We start from the raw sequence: 26524 nt of genomic DNA, 5'->3' as shown, positions 1-26524 counted from the left end.
CTATGCAGGGTTGCCACAAACCTTCAATTTGCAAACTGTGCAATAGCTGTGAAGCACAATAAAGTAAAGCTCAATAAAAAAAGGTATGATTGTATATTCTAATTTATTACTTATTCTTATAATTCAGTAATTGCCATTTCTACCAGCAACGCCACTGAGCATGGGGAGCACCTGTTAACTCCCTATCAAGTCAACCTCTTTCTACCATGGCAAGCCTGCCGTTGGCCCTCACAGCCTGCCCTAGCCCAACAGAAACTTTGTGGGTGAAGAGGAGCAGATATGCTTACCTCTTCACTTGACTATAGTTGGAAGTCTCTTATAAGAGACTGTTTTTACTGTTTTATCTACTAATTCTATCATCTGTGTTATTTTGGGGTTTGTTTCTAATGATTGATTATTCTCTTCATTATTGTTCATATTTTCTTGCCTCTATGAAAGCCTGGTAATTATTCAATAGATGCTCCACATTGTGAATTTTACAATGCTTGGTTTCAGAGTTTGTATATTCCTTCAAATATTTGTGGACTTTGTTCTGAGATGCGGAAAGCCTTACTAGGCTTACTTTTAAGCTATGTTAGGCAGGTCCAGAGCAGCCATTAATCTAGGGATAATTTGGCCCCACTAGTGAGGCCCTACCCTGCTGGGGACTTGGTGCCCATGTGTCAAGAGATCTTCCCAATCTGGCCAATGGGAATACAAATCATTCTCAGTTCTTTGAGAAGCTTGCAATGGTTTTGCCTATTACATCTGGTCTTTTTCCCTGGCCTCAGATAGTTTTCTCTCATGTATATGCTAATCAACACTCAGCTAAATACAGGGGAACCTTCTGCAGATCTCCAGTGCTCTCTCTCTACATACAGCTCTCTCTGGTATTCTACCTCGCAAATTCCATCTACCTTGGCATCCTTAAACTCTGAACTCTTATCTCTCTACTCAGGAAGCCTGCCAGGCTGCATGTGGGTACACTCCTCCCCCACCCCCCACACACTATTGCCTGGACACTCTCTAGACAGTAAGTTGGAACAATTGTGGTGCTTGAGTCACTTGTTTCTCTTCTATCAGAGGTCACTCTCCAGTACTCCTATTGCATATGTCTGAAACTACTGTTTTATATATTTTGTCTTGAGTTTTACTTGTTTAAGTTGGGAGAGTAAATAGAATCCCTGTTCCTCCATAATGGTTTCAAATGGAAATCTTCTAGATTTCTTTTAGGATCTCTCTTGGTATACAACCAGATATTTCAATTACAACCACCACTACCACCCACCACTATCTTCTTTGTTACCATCAGATTATCATAAACATCATCACTATAGTAACATTTATGGAATATTCACTGTATGCTAGAGGATTTATTGTCTCATTTAAGACCCACAATAATATTAACTTCCATTTTACAGAGGCAAAAACTAAGGCTGAAAGAAGTTATGTAACTTGTCCACGGTGACACATCTAGTAAAAGTGACAGAACTGACATTTGAATAGAAATATCCTGACTACTGCTGTTGATAATTACAGCAAATAAAAATTCTGGGGGAAGAAAGGAACAGAAGACCATCTATTTTTATCTTTGTTACTTTCAGCTAACAATGCCCTATGTCATGTTATAGCCATGTTATATACAGAGGGAAAGAATGACTATAGACAGAAACAAGAGATATTTTAGTGACCATAATTCTTTCAATTAGCAAAATATAAGATTATTTTCAGAACTTCTACAATAATAGATGGAGCTATTTTAAAAATTTAAAACATTTGCTTATGTCTTGGTCTATATATTTTTACTCACACATACAATAAACAATCTAGTAAGTATAATAAATGTTTCCTTTGTTATCAACGTAAAGTATAGTGAAGTCAAATTATATAGAGAACTCCCTAAGAATCTGTATGTGGTCAAGTGAGTAATAAAATTCAGCTGGCCCACAAAGCTGGAATGGTGAAAGCAGATATAAACTTGAATCTAACCAGGGAATATTTTACTCACCCAGTAAAGGCTTGGTTTGGTGCAGTTCCATTTGGCCAACCCACTTATGAAATGACTTTTTCATGTTAAAATATCTAAAATTCAATACCTCAAGTCACTGATGTTTGATATGCTTATACTCCAACAACTATAATTAAACAAAGTGCCTTGGTTTAAGTTGTAGTGTTCTCTTATTCACAAAAAGAAACTCTTGGAACACAAAATAGTCTGTTTCCATAAGTTAATGCTATCTTATTAAATGTAAACCGCCTATTGTCATATCTCAGTATTTCTACCAATAAAGCATAAATAATCTTCTACTTTTCTGGAGCATCTAAAGGCGTGGGTGGACTTAAATTCATCCCTTTGGGTGGGCACAGGCACTACTATCCCTCCTAATGTTTACTTTTTTTTTAATCTTTGGTATTTAGTGTCCATATTTTTTAAGGGCTTTTCTGAAATCTCAAAATCCCTGGCTGCAAGTTTTAGAAAATAAAACAATTTCAGTAATTTTGTGGCCTTCAATGTTGTTTTGCTGACCTTAGATGTTTCCCATGTAATGAGTTAATAATTGCAAAATTTCTCCAGATGCAGGACTTTGGGCACACAACAATCAACAAACTATATAAAGTCCAGCATCGGGTTCTTTTTTGTCAATCTAAAGTTTTGAGATCCTCCTCCTCTAGCACTATAAGTTGCTTCCCCACCTGTTTAAGGAAGTTAGAAGTGTCACAAGACTATGACAAAGACTGGTAATAAAACCATGGCCATTCATGCCAATGAACATTAAAAAATAAAAGCCAGAATCCAACGGGGAAAAACTCTTGAGAAGTAAGTTTGCAGATTTAGGTAAAGATCTCACAATATGGCACTATTGTTATCAAAAGGGAAACACCTGTTTCTCAGTGCTCAATCATGAAATTTACCATAAAGAGGAGCATTTTGGGGTTCCTTTATGTTGCTTCGCTTCCTGCTGTTTATTCCCAACACAGCCTGGTTCACTACCTTTCTTGTGGAGCTATTTTCCAAACTGTTTCCATAATCCTGCAAAGTAAATACCTTAACTTGAGTTACAGGGCTGGTCCCTCTCTTTTCATTTTTTATCCCAGTAGGTGAGACTGCCCCTGCTGTGTTTGGTGGCTGTGGAGTTGATGGCATCTTTGCTCCAGGTGACACCTGCATGCTGGCCAGCTGAGCGGCATAGAGCTGCTGCAAAACAGGGAAAACAAACATCATCTCTTAAATGCAGCTGAAATGGAATTTCAAAAAAAAAAAAAAAAAACTTACCGTATTGTTAGATAACTATTTCTCTGACAGCCTTGCAATTTCTCTTTCACTATTTTTAAAGAGGAAAATAAAAGTGAATAAACAGTATAACAGAAAGAAAGAGCAGTGATATGGGAGCCATTATTCTGTTCCTGGTGCTTCTAGAAATAAGTTTATGACCATAAACAAAGGATTGAATCACTCTAGGACTCAATTTCTTCAATTGTACAAAAAGGAATTTGATTAAATGGTCTCAAATATTCTCCCCAGTACCTAAAACCTTTATAAAAGTGCTTTAAATGTTGGTATGTCCATTCATGTAATTTTAATATTCATGAACTAAGAAACTGATCTAAACTTTCCTAGGGACTTCTGGAAGAACATCATTCTAATTCAATGCTGACTAAACCTCTCTGGGGATGCTGACCTTTCTGGATGATAAGAGCGCTGCCCTCAAGATCCCTGAGGCCCAATGGCAGTCCCTCCTTCCTCAGGGTCTTATTTCTACACAGCATACAGCATAATCCTAAAGAGAATATAGCCAGATTTGTGGGGGGGAAAATCAAGCTTCTAGCTTGATTTTCCTAGCATAGGGTGTGAAATCCTTAACTGTCGATTTATTAGTTTTGGGGTAAAATTGGTGATAAATGAATGTGTTAATCTGCTATGGTTAACCACAATTCGGATACCTCAATTTTAGCACAATTTCATGCTTGAAAATGCCATTCAGGATACAAAAACAAGACCCTTCTATATGCTGCCTACAAGAAACCCACTTCAGACCAAGGGATACATATAGACTGAAAGTAAAGGGATGGAAAAAGATATTCCATGCAGATGGAAGTCAAAAGAAAGCTGGAGTAGCAATACTCATATCGACAAATTAGACTTGAAAGTAAAGACTATTAAAAGAGACAAGGAAGGACACTACATAATGATCAAGGGATCCATCCAAGAAGAACATATCACAATGGTAAATATCTATGCCCCCAATATAGGAGCAGCTCAATACATAAGGTAAATGCTAACAGCTATAAAAGGGGACATCGACAGTAACACAATAATAGTGGGAGACTTGAACACCCCACTTACATCAATGGACAGATCATCCAAACAGAAAATAAATAAAGACACACAAGCTTTAAATGACACATTAGACCATCTCGACTTAATTGATACTTATAGGACATTCCATCCAAAAACGACAGACTACACTTTCTTCTCAAGTGCACACGGAACATTTTCCAGGATAGATCACATCTTGGGGCACAAATCAAACCTCAGCAAATTCAAGAAAACTGAAATCACATCAAGCATCTTCTCAGACCACAACGCCATGAGACTAGATATCAATTACAGGAAAAAACCTGCAAAAAATACAAACACATGGAGGCTAAACAATTCACTCTTAAACAACCAAGGAATCACTACAGAAATCAAAGAGGAAATCAAAAAATATCTAGAAACAAATGACAATGAAAACACAACAACCCAAAACCTATGGGATGCAGCAAAAGCAGTTCTAAGAGGGAAGTTTATAGCAATACAGTCCTACCTTAAGAAACAAGAAAATGATTGAATAAACAACCTAACCTTACACCTCAAACAACTAGAGAAAGAAGAACAAAGAAACCCCAAAGTGAGCAGAAGGAAAGAAATCATAAAGATCAGAGCAGAAATAAATGAAAAAGAAAGGAAAGAAACCATAAGAAAAATAAATAAAACTAAAAGCTGGTTCTTTGAGAAGATTAACAAAATTGATAAACCATTAGCCAGACTCATCAAGAAAAAAAGGGAGAAGATGCAAATCAACACCATTAGAAATGAAAAAGGAGAAGTAACAAAGGACACCTCAGAAATACAAAACATCATGAGAGACTGCTACAAGTAACTATATGCCAATCAATTGGATAACCTGGAAGAAATGGATACATTCTTAGAAAAATACAATCTTCCAAGACTGAACCAGGAAGAAATAGAAACCATGAACAGACCAATCACAAGTACAGAAATTGAGGCAGTGATTAAAAATCTCCCAACACACAAAAGCCCAGGACCAGATGGGTTCACGGGCGAATTCTATCAAACATTTCGAGAAGAGTTAACACCTATCCTTCTCAAACTCTTCCAAAATATTGCAGAAGGCGGAGCACTCCCAAACTCATTCTACGAGGCTACCATCACCCTGATACCAAAACCAGGCAAAGATGTCACAAAAAAAGAAAACTACAGACCAATATCACTGATGAATATAGATGCAAAAATCCTCAACAAAATACTAGCTAACAGACTGCAACAGCACATTAAAAAAATCATACACCACGATCAAGTGGGGTTTATCCCTGGGATGCAAGGATTCTTCAATATACGCAAATCAATCAACGTGATACATCATATCAACAAATTGAAGGATTAAAAACCATATGATCATTTCAATAGATGCAGAAAAAGCTTTTGACAAAGTTCAACATCCATTTATGATAAAAGCTCTCCAGAAAATGGGCATAGAAGGAAATTACCTCAACATAATAAAAGCCATATATGACAAACCAAAAGCCAACATCGTTCTCAATGGGGAAAAACTGGAAGAATTCCCTCTAAGAACAGGAACAAGACAAGGGTGTCCACTCTCACCACTATTATTCAACATAGTTTTGGAAGTTTTAGCCACAGCAATCAGAGAAGAAAAAGAAATCAAAGGAATCCAAATTGGAAAAGAAGAAGTAAAATTGTCACTCTTTGCAGATGACATGATATTATATATAGAAAACCCTAAAGACTCTACCAGAAAACTGCTAGCACTAATTGATGAGTTTAGGAAAGTAGCAGGATACAAAATTAATGCACAGAAATCTCTTGCATTCATATACACTAACAATGGAAGAGCAGAAAGAGAAATTAAGGAAACTCTCCCATTCACCATTGCAACAAAAAGAATCAAATACCTAGGAATAAACCTGCCTAAGGAGGCAAAAGATCTGTATGCAGAAAACTTTAAGACATTGATGAAAGAAATCAAAGACGACACAAACAGATGGAGGGACATACAATGTTCCTGGATTGGAAGAATCAACATCGTGAAAATGTCTGTACTACCCAAAGCAATTTACAGATTCAATGCAATCCCGATCAAATTACCAATGGCATTTTTCACAGAACTAGAGCAAGAAATCTTATGAATTGTATGGAAACGCAAAAGACCCCGAATAGCCAAAGCCATCTTGAGAAGGAAAAATGGAGTTGGTGGAATCAGGCTTCCTGACTTCAAACTATACTACAAGGCCATAGTGATCAAGACAGTATGGTACTGGCACAAAAATAGAAAGGACGATCAATGGAATAGAATAGAGAACTCAGAAGTAAGCCCAAACACATATGGGCACCTTATCTTTGACAAAGGAGGCACGAGTATACAATGGAAAAAAGACAGCCTCTTCAATAAGTGGTGCTGGGAAAACTGGACAGCAACATGTCAAAGAATGAAATTAGAACACTTCCTAACACCATACACAAAAATAAACTCCAAATGGATTAAAGACCTACATGTAAGGCCAGACACTATCAAACTCCTAGAGGAAAACATAGGCAGAACACTCTATGACATCCATCAAAGCAACATCCTTTTTGACCCACCTCCTAGAATCATGGAAATAAAATCAAGAATAAACGAATGGGACCTCATGAAACTTAAAAGTTTTTGCACAGCAAAAGAAACCATAAACAAGACTAAAAGGCAACCCTCAGAATGGGAAAAAATAATTGCCTATGAAACAACGGACAAAGGATTAACCTCCAAAATATACAAGCAGCTCATGCAGCTTCATACCAAAAAAGCAAATAACCCAATCCACAAATGGGCAGAAGACCTAAATAGACATTTCTCCAAAGAAGACATACAGATGGCCAACAAACACAGGAAAAGATGCTCAACATCACTCATCATCAGAGAAATGCAAGTCAAAGCCACAATGAGGTATCACCTCACACCAATCAGAATGGCCATCATCACAAAGTCTGGAAACAACAAATGTTGGAGAGGGTGTGGAGAAAAGGGAACTCTCCTGCACTGTTGGTGGGACTGTAAGTTGGTACAGCCACTATGGAAAACAATTTGGAGGTTCCTTAAAAAACTACAGATAGAACTACCATATGATCCAGTAATCCCACTCCTGGGCGTATACCCAAAGAAAACCATAATCCCAAAAGAAACTTGTACCATAATGTTTATTGCAGCACTATTTACAATATCCAGGACATGGAAGCAACCTAAATGCCCATCAACAAATGAATGGATACAGAAGATGTGGCATATATATACAATGGAATATTACTCAGCTATAAAAAGGGATGAGATGGAGCTATATGTAATGAGGTGGATAGAACTACAATCTGTCATACATAGTGAAGTAAGTCCGAAAGAGAAGGACAAATATTGTATGCTAACTCACATATACGGAATCTAAAAATGGTACTGATGAACTCAGTGACAAGAACAAGGATGCAGATACAGAGAATGGACTGGAGAACTCGAGGTATGGGAGGGGGCGGGGGGTGAAGGGGAAACTGAGAAGAAGCGAGAGAGTAGCACAGACATATATATACTACCAACTGTAAAATAGTCAGTGGGAAGTTGTTGTATAACAAAGGGAGTCCAACTCGAGGATGGAAGATGCCTTAGAGGACTGGGGCAGGGAGGGTGGGGGGGACTCGAGGGGGGGGATTCAAGGAAGGGAGGGAATATGGGGATATGTGTATAAAAACAGATGATCGAACCTGGTGTACCCCCAAAAAAATAAAAAAGAAAAAAAAAAAAGAAAATGCCATTCAAATATTTTCTTTTCTTCTTATCATCAAGATTAAGCCATTACCTTGATAGTCATATTTCTATCATAATAAATAGAAAGCTTCCTAGTTCATCAACCACAGAGAAAATAGCTCAAACTTTGCCATATTAGTAGGGGAGAAAAAACAGGTGGTTTGTATGTAATTTCCAGCATTACTATCATTCAGATGGACAAATAAAAAAAATTACAGTAATCAAAAACAGACCTTTCAGCACATGTAATTAAATGAAAGCTTAATAAAGAATAATTTGCAAGAGCCAGATGTGCTTATGTCATGATTGTTGCTTTCTTTGGAACAATTTTTCTAATAAAACAAGCCTCTAAAGAAATTAAAGTTTCATAATTCTGTATGTGCAATGACTCAGTGGCAAGAAAAATTCACAGTAAGAGTCACTCAAACTGCTAGAACTTTGTGGGAGAAAAGGACTGTCTTGTTTCCTTTTTACTCTGTTGTATCCTTTTCCTTTAAAATTCAGCCAGGTGTCTTCAAAGGGGGTGGGGGAAGTGTGCTGAGCCAGCAAAGAAAAGTTCTGTACTGAATGGACTGGAGATGGTTGAAAGTTGGAAAAGTATTGGCTATATGGTGGCTGGTATCATGACCAATATGCCTTACTACTGAGTATTAAAGAGTCAGGAAATCTTAGACAGGCAAGAGTCCTCAGACATCATTTATGCCTTCACTTCACCTCATGACTCAAAGATCAGAAGAAAGTCAATTTTACTCAATCTTGAGTTCTTCAGGGAACTTCAACTAGTGGGAACTTCTTCATAGTGAAGAAAAGCAGAAAAACAAATCTTTGGAAGCAAATCTATTTTCAAAAAGGCAGACTAACATCAGAAATCCTTCAAAATAACTGAACAATATAGTTGCCTTTTAGAAATAGAGGATGCTAATTGCTTCCTCTAGAATTTCAATACTCATTTATTTTATATCCCTTTCTAAAGGGCTGTACCTAAGAAAGGCAAGATTCCTTCAAATTGTGATTCCTTGGAGTTCCTTGTGCATTGTGGTTACTGATACATTAGAGGCAGGAAGAAGCATAGCCACAGCCTATAAAACGTACAGAGCTGGGTAAACTGGACAGTAGAATATCAGATAAGATTTAGTAGAATGAACCGTGAAACAGAAATCAGAAATTAGAGTCCAATGTAAAGATAGAAACTGCTCATGAAAATAAAAATTTTCACATCCTGTCTAACAAAATAAATTATTTTTAGATAGAAATATAGAGCTTTTCAGATTGAAGACTTTAGATCTGACTTGGGTAAAAGAATGCCATTCATTGAACAGGCATAGGTTTACAGAATAATTTCACAAATAACTCATTTCTAAGTAAATATTAATTGAATATGTTCTATATGCCAGGCTCTCTATCATGAGCTGAGGAGGATTCAAAGCCTTGGAACAAGCATATAGCTCTGGAGGAGATGTAAGATAAAGATCCTTATCACTTGATTTGCACCTTTCCTGGAATGCTTATCACTTTTTTTAAACCCTGTGTTTAGTCATGCACGTCTTACCATGCTTGATAGACTATAAGCTTACTGAAGTCATGATCAACCTAATTATTTCTGAATGCCTAGCATCAAGAATTGTGCCTTGCAAATAAGAGAAAACCAATCAATATTTTCTGAATGAATGTGCTATATAAAAGCCCTGGATCTTAGGGAGGAGAGACATTCTCTCTATAAATAAGGCAACAGCAGTGGCATATGATTATATTTATTGTAAATGTAATGAATAATTTTATGGTGTTGAGTTTTAAGAAATAAAAGGAAAATAAATTCAGTCCAAATTAAATTACACTGTTTTACAAGAAATTATTCTCTTGAAGTCATTTTTAGAATGTTGACTAGATAGCTCTTCGATAACTACTAGCTTCACTAACCTAACTTACACTTTTCTAACACAAATTGTAGTACTAATTTTTCTTCTCAGGCAAGTTACTTCTAAATTTAAAGTCTCCCTAAATGCTTTTCTGAAAGAACATAAAATATCAGTTATTCAAATAAATAGTTTTAAGTTAGAAAACTCCTTTGCAAACTAATGGTTTAGGAAGGAAAAAGGTTAAACTCTGATTAACTATTACATAAGCATTTGCAAAAATGTCATTCCATGTAAGATTGTCAGGACACAGTTCATAGTCATAATGATGATATAATGAATATTAATTTCCAAACAACACTGAGGTTTAAAAAAAATCAACAATGTAATAAAACTTATAACAGGCTTAGCCAAAGTCCTATAAACATTTAAACTTTGGTAAAAACTATTTTTGTAAATATAGGTCTTTCCATTTCAATTTTGAAAAATGTTCAGTGGTTATTTGGGATAGTGAATTGTCTCTTTATCCAAAATACATAAAGACATTCAGTGCATACGTGTAAAAATGAACCTAGTTAAATATTTTTCAAAATTATAAAATCACTCATATTTTATAGGAGCACTTTAAGAAACGCTTTTACTATTTTATGGCTTAAAAAATTCTACCTTTATTATTAATTCAGTTTTAATAAGGTAGACAGCATTAAAATTTTCATAAGCTGAACAATAACATACTTAGTACCTAGAACTGAAAGGAGCTTAACAGATCATTTAGTCTAGTCTGACCTCTTCATTTCACTGATGAGCTGAGGTCTAGAGAATAGAAGTAGCATCCCCTAGATCATATAGTTAGTTAGTCCTGGAGCTAGACTAAGAACTCTCTAGCTCTCATTCCAGCATTATCATTTAAAGTAGAAATGGATATATGAACCAACCTTTGCACCTTTCAAGCACATTTCCAGTACAGATGAATTTTTCCATGGCAAATCTTTATTAAATGTATACTATTAACTAAACACTGTGTTAAACAATGGACAACAACGTTGTACAACACTGTACACTGTACAACAACAAGCAACTCAGGAATAGTCCCTGCCTTAATGGAGGTATTAAATAAATGCTTTTGCAGTAACTATGAATTATAGTTACAATAAGTGCTGAGAAAGAGAAATATAGAATGTCAAGCAGCCACCTAACAAAGGTATTTAATATAGTCTGAAGGATCAGAATAGCTTCTCTAAGGAAATAATGCTTTAAGAACTATCCAGGTGGAAAGGTTGATAAACAACATTTCGAAAAGAAGAGACATCACTTATTACGGCTCTGAGGCAGGAAAGACAGTAATGTTTTTCAAGGTACTTAGAAAAGGCCAACATAGCAGGACTGTTGAGTAAGGACAGAGTGGCATGAGAAGAGGCGAAAGAGGGGTAGGGTCTCATTAGGCCACACTCATAATTTCAGACTTTATCCCAAAAAGAGAAGCATCTAGAAAGAGCAATGAACTAGAACCAAAACACAAAGACTCTCTTCTATGCTTTACCACTAACTCATTGACCAATCTTTTAAGTAAATTGGATGAAGAAAGTCCTATGAAGATCTCACAAATCCACAAATATATATTACCTCTAGTTGTGTTTCTGGAGTTCTGTGTCCTAAGACTAGCCTTAAAGAAAAACCTATTTTGCATTTGGATCCTAGTGACACTTTATAACGTCTGCTTAGATTCAACACAAAACAGCCTTATAGTGAAATTCTTCAGTGTCTTTGAGTACACACCCTGGCCTATGGCCAAGACCTAAGAAATGTATTTTGTCAGGGTCATTTTACAACACTACTGTATTTGGGAAGAAACGCATGCTTTTCCCCCTAAAGAGTCAAATTTATGTCAAATTATAATGCATGGTATCACAGTGTATCTAATATTTCCTATAATGTGAAATACATATTCTTTTATACCTGCTTTTTGTGATGAAATCACATAAGATCTCCAAAGGAGAACACCATAGAAAAAAAGGTGAACGGCCTTTTATTCTCATAATCACATGATTTTCACATAACCACTCATCCAGTCATCCAGTCATCACCCCCATTCATTCGTGTGTTAATTCAACAAACATATATTGGGCACCAGCTCAGTCAAGTACTGTGCTAGGTATTTTACATTTATTATTTTATTTCATCCTTGAAATAGTTATATACGATAGGAATTATTATCTATTTTAGAGTCAGTCTCACTTTAAAGCCCATGTGCTTTCTGCTTTTATATGTTAAAATTATTTTAAATAAGCTATACAGTGAATCACAGTGAAATGCATTTCCTATTCCTAACCACCAGATGAGAATCATTGGCCAAGAAGAGAGATTCTGATATTGATACCGCGGCTCTTCTGAGCTCTTCTGACATCTTCTAGACGTCTTATAGCTACTTTTTCTAAAATGGCATTTCACAATCCTCAAAAGGAGAAAGAAGCGTTAAGGGTACTACCAGCCATCTTCAAGGAACAAGGCGCACAATTTTTAGCTAAACTCCCTTCTCCAACCAATCTTTGAGCCATAATAGAAGACACCTGAAATACCCTAGTGACATATATTTAACAGACTGATAAAGTAAAAAGAATTATGCAGACTATGGGTAGAAATAGGAGAACTTGATAAAAAGGGAAACTGACGGGGGCTTTAAATTGGCACAAGTATGCTCTAGTATATGGAAACCAAAACAGGCACAACTTCACATGCTGGATTATCTTTGGAGTACATTCTCCTGTGTTTTGTCATTTCAATTAGAAAGGGCATTTTAAAGTGGCCTGTCGGAATCTGACACAGAGAGAAAGACACAAACGAAAAAATTCCCCTTCAAATACAATTTGCCTACTGGTCAATAATAAAGAAAGGAAGCAAAGAGAAAAATGCCATTCTATAAAAACAGATTCAATAGGCACTCACTTGAAGATTTCAGCTCTCACCTTTATATTTACCTGATTTGCTATGGTTCCACATAATGTCTGAGAACCCCAGGCCTCTAGCCCAGGTTAACTCAGATTCTGTTGTTGTGTACCAGACACTACTCAGGGGCATACTAAGGAAATGTTGGAGAAACACACAGGGTGGGTAAAGGGTCATCCTTAAGAAAATGTCATTATTTACTTGATTGATGCTGCCTAACACTAGGCTCCAAGCCTGGCTCAGTTCTCCGGGGATATCCTGGATTTCGTTACCCTCTCAAAACAATACTGACGACCATTCCTCTGCCTACCAAGCAAGGCATGCTATAAAGCTGGATAAGTTCGGCTGTGAGGCTGAGAGAAGGTGAAACGGAGACAGGGGTAATTAAGCAGCTTGATTTAGTGCTTGTTCAGCACAGGGAAGAAAGTGTGTCAGTAACAAGTCATTACAGACTGAAGGACCGGTGGGGGAGAGAGCTTAAAAATAATTTGAAAGAGATCACAAATACTTTTACTTCTCATAAACCTCCAATGTCAACAAAATGATCCAGGAAATATAGCTGTGGTTTTATGGAAGGAAAGAACTGAAGTCCTTGTTTTCAGCATAGAAGGTACTTGTTTAGCTATACCCCTAATATTTGACACCGAAGAAAACTGGCTGTGAGGAGGTGAGAGGAGGAATAGGGGAAGAACTACTACTCCCACTTGTCACGTATTGGGTTAATTTCCAAGTCAATCTCCTTGCCCCTCCTGCATATTTTTCTATTGCCATATTTTCCTTTCCTATTAACCCCTCTTGTTTTTCATAATTCTATTCATCTTTTGAGTCTCAACTCAAAAATCACTTTTTCCTTAAAGACTTATCTGACCACTGCCTCCTTTGTGTTCCCACTATATCTCATTCTCTATCTCTGTGTTCTTTCACCAGATTATGAGCTCCTTAAGGAAAGAATTGCATCTTATTTGTTTTTAGGTCCCTAGCACCTAACTTAATGCCTGACAATTAATAGATGCTCTGTTAACATGAACCATTAAAATCCCTTCATTTACCTTCTTTTCTCTATCTTCTTAAGATCACCATAATTTTTGCTCACACCCTTTTCTTAGTATACTTTTCCTCATACCCTCTATAAAAAGAAGCCCAGAGATGGAGATCATTTCTCTTTATCTCTGTCCTCTTGAACCAATAAGCATATGAATTCACCATGTAGTGTGCTGATGTTCTTGCAAAGAAACACCAAAAAACACAATGTTAGCAGAAGAAAGAATTGTATACATGATCTAATCCAATCCCTGTGCTTTACAGGTGAAGAAAAAACTCAAGCCTAGGAAAGGAAATGATTTGCATAAGCATACCAACTGGTGAGCAGTGGGTAGAATGAAATCTAGAACTCAAGGTTCCCTATTTTCCCCATTTGGTGTTCACAAAGACTCATTTCTCCTTGTGTTCTCGTGGGGAACTAACTGCAAAGAGAATTTGTACTTTCTATCAGAGCTTTAGTTTGGACTACATAAAAGGGATGTTTTTCCACCATTCCCCGAAGACTTAAAGAGAAATTCATCCTATATGTACTTAAAAAGTCATCATTGGGCACCCGAGAATGATTTATGTTGTAGAATTTTATTTTAATATTTGTCTTAAAATGTACATTTTAAAATGCAATCATAGCAATTAGGTTAACTACAACTGCATTAAGGTTTCTACAGATTTTTAAAATTAAAGTTTATGCAAAAATATATAAAGGGACAAATTTGTCTCAGGTGAGAGCAGACCTATTTCATCCCCTTTGAGACTTCTGACATTTGTCTTCCCACAAAAAACCAAGGGAAAAATGGGACAAGCATTGACTGTAAGCCACTGGAGAGCCAGGACCTGTTTAATTCATTTCATTATCCCCTGCAGCCGGCTCAAGAATGTAAAGTAAAGAAAAATGAATTGAAAAAAGAGTTTTCCTAGCTAGAGATCATCTTGCCTATCTTTCCAAGCATCGAGTAGCTTGCTCCTCTGACATAACTCATTGTGCTAATGGGACGGGGAATAGCGGGAATATGCTGGGTGTGGAGGAGAGGAGAAGCTGTGAAAAACAGGGAAAAAAGAATAGGAAAGAGGCTCAGGTCAAAGGTCCTACCCTTACACAAAGAGAATTTTTTTTTAAAAATTCAGAATCCATCAAATAACAGAGTACCCTGTCCTCTGCTATGAAAATAAATTATCAAAATTCATTCTCCAATTGCACCAATTATATTGGAATGCACTCAGAAGAGCATTTTCTTATGGAACATAGTTGCACAGTGCAAATAACTAAAAATAAACAAATCCACCCCCAATAGTTTTAGCAAGGAAACTCAATCTCTCACTGCTTCTTTCAAGTATCTCTTCTTTCAGGCTACTAAATAAAATATGTAAATACATAATGTTTTATTTACAGAAATAAAATTCAGTCATTGAAACAATTAGTAATTTGGTTCTTGAAGCAAGATATTCGAAGAGGTGATAAATGAGGGCAGTTGGAAATCAGTATTATGGGAATGAATCTGACTGTTTTCCTCTGTTTCTAAGAGCTGGGCAGGCAATGCTGAAGAGATCCAGCACTCTGAATGTGCTCCAAGTGGTACAGCTTGCATTTATAATGCTCCTTTAACTCTACAGTCACAAAGCCACACTTCATTAGAGAAGTCTTAAACAAATGCATCTTGACTCTATCAACAGGATATAAAAACTCATCAATGAGTTCAGAAGTTGGATTTGAAATCCAAGCATTATTTCCCATAAACTAAGTCACAGGGAATTTTTCAATGTGTATATATATGTATATGTGTGTGTGTATATATATATATATATATATATATATATATATATATATATGTGCTAAGTTTAATTAAATACTTTTAGTAAATGAATATATGTTAGGTTCCCAATATTTAAAAGCATTGTTTCTTTGTAACTAAAAGGTAAATTTCAATTCAAGTTCATACAAAAATTATTTATTGAGTGGCTACTACTGACCAGGTACTATGCAAGAAATATAGTGGAGGTCAGGAAAACTAAAAGAAAGGGACATTTGAGTAGAGACCTGAAAAAAGCGAGGGAGAAAAGCAGGTCATTATCTGGGATAGCATCACAGGCAAAGGCAAAGGATAGGTGAAAGTCCTAAGGCCAAGGGTGTGCTTGTGCTCAGAATGTTTGAGAAACAGCATGGAGGCCAGTGTGGCTGCAGCTGAGTGAGCTGGGCAAAGGGTAATAGGTCGCGTATCAAAAAGATAGCAAGGGGGCCAAATCATGCAGGCCTTGAGTACTATCACACAGACTTTGGATTCCATTCTGAGTTTCTGGGTTTCTAGGAAACACCATTACAACAACATGGCAGACCTGGAAATCCCTCAGCAATACCCACAGGAAAATCTGGAGATATGCCAGGGCTGCCTTGCCTTGGCCCATGATGATTGCCAAGAAACCAGATGCTATTGCTTGAAAAATATTCTACAACTGCCCAGCTTCTATGCCCTTCGATTTCCATCCATAACGAAGCCTCCAAAACAACACAGAATGAAGACAAATATGGGTAAGTATGCAATGAAAAAAGTTTTTAAATTGTTAAAAATATGTATTTGAAGAAAAATGCATGAAATGAAATATAATATTTTCTAAATGCTATTTTTTTCCCCTTTAATGAATATACAGAACAAATGTTGCTGGTTGGAAATAAATGTGTTTATTATATGAAAATGTTTTTCCTGTTTTTAAACTGTAAACTGTTTTAAACCAGTTTTTAATTTCTCAGGAGACTTTGGAAGATTGAACACAAGAATTATGTTAATGAACAAAATTTCATACCTATGATGAAATGTAGATTTATTTTTTTAAATCTCATTTTAATAACATGAAATGTGCATTTGTAATAAATATTGAGAGACAAGGATGTATTGTGAATTCACTTTTAAGTGATCAAGTAAACTTGTCAGGAAATAATGCAAAATATCCTATTCTTCCCTTACTCTTATATTTTCTTCTTACATTTTTAAAATTCAAATGTTTTCCCTGTTTCAGAGCCACCTCCACTGTCATTTTCAAACTGCAAATTATTAGTATTGCCAATTGGAGAACTTCAGCATATTTTGCAGTATGTAAATATGCCATCTGTATCCTACAGTAATACCCATGGCTTACTCCCTAATTAGCAGAAAGGAATGATACCTTATACATAGCAGCTGTAGTAAAAATGATTCAAATAGTTTGTAATAAACATATAATGTGCTTTATTGTCACTAGATATGATTCTGATACATATCTCAATAATGCACCTTGAAAAATCATTATAGCAGATGAAGCAGGTAACGGTTAATATGAAGGACTAAAGAAGAAACTTAGAAAAATAAGGTTTATATGTTGCTATGAGAGGCAGGATAACACAACAAGTAAGAGTGCACACTCTTCAGTCAGAACCTACTAATTATGCGATCTTGGGCAAGTTATTTAATCTCTCAGTGCCTTAAATCTCCACATCTTTAAAATGGGAAAATAATAGCACCTATTCCAAAAGATTTGCTGTATGGAATAAATGAGTTAGTGCACATAAAATATTTAAAACAGGGGCTCACCATAAAGACTCAAAATCTGCAGGCTCTTAAATCCTATCTGTATATTCTCTTTAACAGATGTCACACCAAAGATCTTACTCAGAAAATATTTGGCATTTTAATTCAATTTAGCAAAAATATATTAGGAGTACAAAGATGAAGAAGATAGGCTGTCTTTCAGGTGCTCACGGCAAGAATAGGAAGGAGAGAGGAAGAAAGACACAATGTAATATATTTACAAATTACTACTGAAACACCATCACTGGGAACAGTTTTTTTTTTCTCCCAGATTTATCGAGATGTAATCGGTAAATAAAGTTGTGTAAGTTTAATGTGGACTTGTGATCATTTGATATATGTATCTACTGTGAAATGATTACCACAATAAGGTTAGTTAACACATCCATCACAAATAGTTTTGACTGAAGACAGTTAGTTAGGTTTTACTTACAGTAAAGCCCAAAAAAGAGATCTTATGTTAGCTAAAAGTTTAAAAATAATCCTGTACGATTATTTAACAACAACAACAACAACAACAACAACTACAAAAATTCTGAGCAGAATGGACACCAATCCCTGCAACATAGGGAGTGTTTAGGTTATTAGAATTTCGGTTCTGCTTTTAGTAATGTCTCTCCCTCCCAGCCCACTCCTCTGGGCTAGTACCCAAAGACTATTCCATAGAACGAAAATGTTCACACTAAGGGCCAATGCAGCTTTGAGAAAGCCTTAAGATTTATAAAATGTACCACTTCTCTGGACAAAGGGAAACCACTCTTGGCTATTCACTTAGGGAACAGGAACTCTGCTTTGTTCTTGTTTTCATTGTCCATTGTTGGACAGAGAAAACCCCTTAAGCATTCAAAGTTCTAATTTAGGGGGGGATTTCTCAGAATCTCAATATCTCCTCTAAGCCTACCGTAACACCTCTAGAAAACTCCCATTACATGATGTAAAATCACAACTTTAGTTTGTTAAGAGGGCATAATTCTAAGCAGACCATGGAATATTTATGTCTCTATGCAGCTCTTTGAAGGAATAATCTTATGTTTTTGTGCCTGTCTTGGGTCAGAGGTTCAAATCAGCACTTCTTTCTGTCACTTCTTATATGTTTTACTATAATTTACAGCTCAGCAAGAGGACTCATAAAACAAAAGTGTCTATTTTATTTCGGTAACTAATTCTAGTTAATCAAAGATTTCCAGCCAAACAACCCAGCATGAAACTCTGCACGGAAAATACGAGGAGAACAAAGCATTTTGTCAAATAACGCATCTCATGATGTAAACACATATGTCTCTTAAAGGAAATTTTATCGTTTCCACATTATCGGCATACAAAAGGAGCATTCTTGTCGCAGACCTGGTGCGACTGTGGAGTCATCGTCATTGGAAACAAGAGCCTGATTAGGTTCCCACACAGATATGAATAGACTTTCCTTTTTTAGTGAAATAGCTGCTTTTATTCCTTTTTAAAACAGACTGGTAATTGTCACCCTAAAAACACTGAATTGTACTAGGGCAACATTTGTTTCTGCTCTTTTTTCCCATCTTTTTAGAATCAGCCAATAACATTACTATCCCTTCTGGTTGGTCCTCTTCTGGAAAGTCTGAGTTAATCCACAGCTGTGTGAATGTGAAAAAGGGACACAGCAGGCTAAGTCTGTTGGGTCTCTTGTCTGCTAATAAAGTGCACAGTCTGCAGGACAGATGTTAAGAGGATCTGTTAAATAAGTCAGTGGCAGAGATCCTGACCTCTGCCAAGGAACATTTTATTATTCCAGAAAGGGGCATAATTGCAAAGCATTAACAATTAGAAGAACCATCGCTTTTCTTTATAGATTTTACTCCTTCCTTCATCATTTGGTTGAAATATAGTATCAAGGCCCATTCACTGAGAAGCAATGTGCTAAATATGATTGGGCTTAGTACAAACTGCAGATTACAAGATTTCCCCAAATCCCAGGGAAATGGTTGGACCTTGGCTTTGCTTCAATCTTAAGCAGTTTTGTTTATTCTGCGTGTATCATTACACTATTTGTACAGTTTCACTTGCCACAGGGTACCATTGTACTAAAGGGACTATGAATCCTACCAAATGTAGTTTCCTAACTATTAAATCTAGTGTAATGGGAAATGTAAACTAGAGATCAAATTAATAGAGGAATATCACATCATAAAGTTGTTCTCTATACCTTATACCACTTTACCATTTATGGTGTGAATAAAATCATGTCTACCACATGCATTGCAAATTCCCAAGTGTGGTTGTAAAAGGCACTTTGTGATCTGACCTCTTGCCTACCTTTCCAATCTCACCTCCTATTGCTCTCATACACTCAGCCTATGCCAGACCATTTGTTGTTTTCTGAATGTGCCAGGCAGTCTAGTGCTTCTACACCGGCGAGCAGACTGTGCTTTTTGTCTGACGCGCTTTGTCTCCTCTGTATCTCTGCCATTCTGAATCCTTCTCCCATAAACCCAGGGAACTTCTACTCTCCTTTCAAGATTCATTTTAACATCACCTCATCCCTGAAGATTGCCAGTACTTTCCTAGGCAGAGCTTAACACTTTCTCCTCCCATAGCATTTTTATTCTAATTATCATAGACTGTAGGCCCCCTGAGAGCAGGGATCAAGTTCTATCCATTTTAGTATCCCCCAAATAGAAAAGAGTGCTTATTACACAGCAGGCACTTAATAAACATGTGGGGAATTAATGTATGAGTGAACCAATTAAATAATGAATCCTTTTTCATATTTATATAAATGTATATTCTGGCCTTGTCACTACTCCCAGTACTATTACAGAGTCTTATACTTTAATATGCCCTATTTTGTTTTTTTTAAAGGATAATCTTCATTAAATTGGTACATTCAATTGCAAAACATATACCTCTACAAAAACTCATCCCTACCCAGCACTTAGAGTAAGTGGAAGCATGAGATATGTTATCCTCTTGGCCATATGTTTAAAATCAGTTATTCATTCAAAATTTATTTACAAGAAGTCATAAAATTTAGTTCTTCACACTGTTGCCTCACAATTCTACACACCCTAACTCAGGCCACATACAAGCTGTGTAGCTTTGGTCAGGTTAATCAATCTCTCTAGGCCTCAGTCTCTTCAACTGTAAAACCAGAAGATTCACATGATACTTGACCGTGTGTGAAGCGTTTTTCTCAAGCATTTTCTTATTTATTTCTCACAACTGCCCTATGGGGATAGGTATCATTACTAATCCATTTAACAGAAAGATTAATTTACTCAAGCTCATGCAACTAGCGGTAGAGTTAGGATTTGACCCTCACAGCCTCTGAAGACCTTTCTAGCTCTGAAAATCTATGCAATTTGACAGTCTCACTGTCTATTTGTGAAGGCTTTTCTTTCAATATTGTGGCACTTTTTCTTGATTAGTGGCAAGTCCAGTTTCAAGCACCTTAATTGCTGCCTGACCATCACTTCTCGCTAAAGAGCACTGCACTGGGCCTCCTGCTTTTTGAACTTAGGTGTGGTCACCAGGCATAGGTATTAAGACAAAAAGATTTCAAAGAGCCTATATACTATTAGCTTGGTCAACCAATAACTGGGTATATTTGCATACACACATACCAAATGATCAGCCATATCTTATCTGCTCTTATTACTTTGAAGTATTTGCTCATTTAATTGCTTTTGTCCCTAGGCTATTACTGTAAGAGGGAAGGAACTTGTTTAGATTGCTTGCCTAACAGAATACCTAAAGTACATAGTACATGCTTTAAAAATATGTTGAATTAATTAATTAACAAGAGAGATACAAGTATAAGGATGTGGAGAGAAACGGTGTGTTTACTGAGCTTTTTCCGTGTAGCAGACATTACGCTAGCTCACTGGCTTATGTTACTTCATTTAATCCTCACGATATGGGAGATGTCATTATCCCCATTTCATAGCTGAGGAGACTGAAATTTGGAGGACATCAGCTCGTGGTCACATAGTTCTTTTAACTGAAGAGGTCTTGTGGAACTGATTTCTTGATACCTCCAAGCCATTCACTATTGTATAGACAGAAAGCATGGCAGAGAACAAGCTAGCTACTAAATAAACAGTGAGCATGTTGTTCGAATACACAGTGACAAATCATCACCTGATGAAATATGTCGTTTTCCTGTTTCACAGTGAGGTATATCTGTATTTGGCGTCAAGTGTTCTTAAGAAGTAAATGTGGCAGAGGTGGATCTAAAATCAGGAATAGTATAGTTGGATATAGACGAATTATGACTATTTTGTTCTGCAACTAAGCAATGCATCTTTGTTAAAACCATTGATAAATGGATAGAAGAGTGGAGGACTTCCACCCAAAGCAGTCACATCTAGGCCTCTACTTTCTCAACAAAGCTTCTCATTCTTGCTCTCACTCTCTCTGTTGTACTATGTCTAAGCCAATGATATAACTATGCATTCATTATTCAGGGACTGCCCCTTGGGCCCTGGAGCAAACACTTCCGAAGATGTGAGAAAGATGTTCTAGCAGGTGAGCACTTCAGAGAGGAGTATCCTTTTCCATATGGTCTAAGCAGCTCCTAAACCCTGGAGGGCAATCCTAGTGTACTGAAGACTGGTTGGGGCACGCGCTCCACTCCATCTAGTGACAGTGAGTGTTTGTCCTTCTTTAAAGAAAAAATTATTTTCTTTTTTACTTTTAGGAAGGTCGAGTGAGAACCCATTGAGAATGTGATGCTAAACCACGCTTCCTATAGAGGTTTAAACGGGGCCTCTGAGGAGGAGTTTGATACAATTCAATGACTGAAGTAATACCTCTGTCCATTTGAGCATTAAATGGCCCGTTGAAATACAGCTTAGTTAGAGGGAATCTCAGAAAATAGTACTTACTATTTTTTTTTTCTCTAATTTCTCTCCCAGCTGACTAGAGCAGAGCTTGGAAAATGCAGCTCAATCACTTTCCATAGCCTCTCAGGTCAGCCTCTCCCCAGTGTTAATTAAATACAACCCCCTTAGAATACGAAAGGTTAAGTGAGAGCAACATAGTGTTCTTCTCCAATATATTACTGTGAACACAAATGGCCATAATCTGTTTATAAGAAGGCTTTTTTGAGCACAGAGGTCTCACTAATGAAAAATTATAAGAGGAAAAGCAACATAATGTGACAACTGTTCATCGCAAAATACATTTTTAAACTACCCATTTCCACATCCATTGTGCTTAAATAACACCTATCATAAAGGAAATTGGCGTAACAGATGGTTTCAGCTCTGGGTAGCAAATGCAGACCAGTTTTCAGTGTGATAAAGTGAAACTGTAAAAGCCAGTGCATAATTCAGTCAATCTCTTACCTGAAAGTCTTCCTTCCCCTCAAGCTAGAGAACTTTTCCCCAGCAACTACAAGCATTAGTATATATTCTCTTTTTAGCCGACACCGTATCTTCACAACTTGACCAAACTTTCTACAACTAGAAAATTGCTGAAATCATGGTTCTATACTAGTCATTTTAAATTAGAAAAGTCTCTTTAAAGTACTGGGTTTATGGTTCTAAAAAGTTTCATACACTGTCCAGAGCTATTTGTAAATTAAATCATTTAAAATAAAGCTCTTTAATACTCTATAATTAGTCTTGTCTCTCTGAACATGACTTTACTGTAAATGCTCCTTCCTGACTCTTCTATTGTCCCAAGATTCCTGAGAAGAAAGCAGCCAAGCGATAATTCAACATTATTGCTGCTTCAGTGCACTAATCACTTAAAGAGCAGCAAAGACTCTGTGCTCTCTGCCCCACAGCTCCCGCAGCCTCCTGGCCTGAGGCAGGCATCCCGACCCAGCAACATCCAGATGTCAAGAGGAATCCCCAGCTCCTGATGCAGCAGGCGCTCCATTCCAGTATGGTCAAACATCTGCTTCATCTGCCGGCATGCAACCTGCTGAACACACTCAGAGGGCAGCACAGGCTAGGGGTGGGCAAGGACACACTCCCCAGCTACTCCAGGAGACTCATCAAAACTTTGAAATTATAAGACAGGCCCAGACACTCTCAATAGAATACAGCTCAGCATTCAGCAAAAACATTCTAAGCATTTTCCTCAAAAGAAAGCTACAGAATAAGATAAGACATATTTCATGACAGTTCTTATCTTTGTTAATTCCATTAGGCTTCAAGTTTCTTCTGGACAGTTAACTGGATATTTGGAAAATATATGAACTCTTTGAGATCCCAAGAATGTAATGTTGGCTTTGAATTTCTCCCTTTTATAATTTGATTAAATTACTTTTAATTCACTTGAATATTATAATAAGAGGAGAATAAGTTGTGCTGGAAAGCTTCTAAATGACTGTGCTTCCTACATACCTATGTACAGCAGAGTTTAAAGCTAAGAATCCTGGTCAAGAGGTAAATTTTAAAATGCACTTAAAGCATGCATTAGCCCTGTTTTGTTTAATAGATAAGCAGTCTGGTCCAAGTCACTTAACCCACTGAGCTTCACTTTCTTCTTCTGAAATATAGAGATAATATTAAAGCACATTTATTATAAAGCCTAAATATAAACTGCTTATTAAACTGTAAAATACAATGCAATATATATATGTGTATGTATATGTATATATGTAAATATGCATATACATACATATAATATTCATACTATTCTTAAATCCGTTTTATTTAGTTTTATTTTTAGAAAGAAAATCAGGCTTCCTTTGTAATATCCAATTCACACATCAAATACAGGTTCTCTGCCAAGAGCGATTCCACTCATCTGATGGGATCTCAACAAATAGCATCCTATAAAAACTAATGAACAGCTCCCATGTCCTCACCAAATTTCATATTTTCTTCACTTGGAAAGATAGATATATATACTATTATAGTCAGAAAGAACATTCCTTTACCAAAAGCCAGAGTATATGGCGTGCTTAATACAATTGGAAAAAATGAGCGTGAGGAGAATTGTGACTGTTCTAGCCAGAAGTGACCGACTAGAATAAAAGTCTTAGTTTTGAAGATCAAAGCAAAGTAAAGAACTGAGGATAAACAATCACATAGGTCTCAATCTTTTTAAATCTGCCCATACAGGTTCAGGCAGATAGGTAGGTAGGATATTTCTGTTAAAATGAGTGAGATTTGCAATCCCAACTCTTTATTAAATATTTCTTTCCCTACTTTCTCTTTCCTCAACTAGCATGCAAACTCCATAGGACAAGAACTTTGTTTTACACAGGTTTTCTCAACCTCAGCACTTCTGATAGTTTGGACTGGATAATTTTTTGTTGTGGGGGGCTAACTGTGCATTGTAGGGTATTCAGCAGCATCCCTGGCCTCTACACACTAGATGCCAGTAACATCCCCACCCCCATCCCAAGTCATAACAACCAAAACTGTCTCCAAACACCATCAACTGAACTCTAGGGGGCAACATTGCCTCCGGTTGAGGACCACTGGTCTAGAATAGTACCTAGCTTGTTACAAGTACTAAATAAATATTTGTTAAATAACTGAATAAGTAAATTTGTTGTTTCGATTTTCACACAAACTTTTTCAAATTTTCTGAGCATGATCGTGTATTAGCTTCCTTTTTAAAAAATATTTTGATGCAACTCCAAGAGAGAATAAGTTTTTTGTCATTGTCACAGTCATTCAAAGCTAACAGGTGTAATTTCAAATATTAAGAAAGTTAAAAGAAAAAATGTAATGCTTAATTATTTATTTAATTTAAATGAATAAGTGAAGTAGAGTGAAAACCTGATAAATATCCCCAAAATGGATTTTGTAGATTAAAAGCAAAAGCAACTCTACTTCAAACTGGCTTCAAATGAGGACTGTATGTTTGCACTTTGGAGGGTTTGAGATAGTCAACACATGCACACATTTTAAGCAATAAAATTTGTATCCATATCTATCATTTAATTTTTTTTTAGTTCATTCTGCTCCAGATTAAACAGTATTAGGGAAATTACTGATAAAGTACCAAGGATCATGGTCTAGGTTAATTTATATTATGACATCAAAGGTTGTTTACAGGTATTATAGCTGGTGCTATAAGAGGAACACACAGTAAGAAATGAACTCAGCAGAATATACTGGAAATTAAGAATTTTCATTTAAGTCTTTGCTTCACCAAATGACCAAGAGGGTAGAGGCCTTTGGAAATAACTTTGGCTCTATTTTCTCCATTTTTGTCTATTGAAAGGAAATGCAAATACTTAGCTAAACCAGCCTTATATGACTGTAAATATAAAGGAATTGGTATTTATAAAGCCGGAAAAAAAAGAATGTTAAATTAATTCCTCTCAATGTGACTCAAGATGGTTGTGCTAATGTCATCAACTATGAAAGGAATGAAAGAAGGAAACATATGACTTTTTTATCCATACAGCAACTGGTACAGCAGATGTTTAGTACACAGTAGGTGTTTAGCGCTGGTTTGTTTACATTTAATTGAGAAAAGAATCCATTATTAGTGCCATTTAGACTTGGAAGATATATAAGGAAATCTGGTTACTATCCTAATCCAAATAATCTAGAACAGTCAAAATAAAGCAAGATGGTTTCAAATCAGTAAGGAGAGCTTAAATCATTATAATTATTCCCTGAATTTCCATTTTATGTGGATTTGCATAAACATGCATACCTGTAGCATATGAACTTTTCTATAAGTAAAGTAGAAATGAAGAATTGGCAGAATAGTAGTAAGTATGTGCCAGGTCTACTGGTCAGAAATTTTATCCCTCCACTGGGGCATGTCTATGAGGAGAATCCATTCAACTGTATGGAGCTTCTCAATCCCTTTTAATTAAAATATCACTTAAAATTACTTTTGGATTGGAAGAATTAAAATTGTTAAAATGTCCATGCTACTCAAAGTGATCTACAGATTGAATGCAATCCCTATCAAAGTCCCAATGGAATTTTTTACAGAAATAAAGAAAATAATTCTAATATTCACATGCAACCACAGAAGACCCCAAATATCCAAAGCAAACTTGAACAAGAGCAAAGCTAGAGGCAACATACCTCCTGATTTCGAAATATATCACAAAGCTACAGTAATTAAAAAAAATGATACTGACATACAATGGATATATATACCAATGAAACAGAATAGAGAGCCC

At 36.3% G+C, this 26524-nt stretch overlaps 1 protein-coding gene across 19 annotated transcripts in view; it reads right to left on the bottom strand.

The window, feature by feature from the left end:
* The window catches only part of SOX6 (SRY-box transcription factor 6), a 636025-nt gene that overhangs the window by 81464 nt on the left and 528037 nt on the right, over nucleotides 1-26524 (bottom strand). For all 19 annotated transcript variants that reach the window (XM_057748518.1, XM_057748517.1, XM_057748515.1 and 16 more), the window contains one exon: nucleotides 3026-3175. In XM_057748518.1, coding sequence (XP_057604501.1) covers nucleotides 3026-3175 — 150 coding nt within the window. The remainder of the gene's footprint in view (nucleotides 1-3025; nucleotides 3176-26524) is intronic.

The sequence above is a fragment of the Hippopotamus amphibius genome, chromosome 9, assembly GCF_030028045.1.
Source record: "Hippopotamus amphibius kiboko isolate mHipAmp2 chromosome 9, mHipAmp2.hap2, whole genome shotgun sequence".
Classification (NCBI taxonomy): domain Eukaryota; kingdom Metazoa; phylum Chordata; class Mammalia; order Artiodactyla; family Hippopotamidae; genus Hippopotamus; species Hippopotamus amphibius.
The sequence above is the reverse complement of the archived record's forward strand: the minus strand, read 5'-3'. Positions and strand labels throughout refer to the sequence as shown.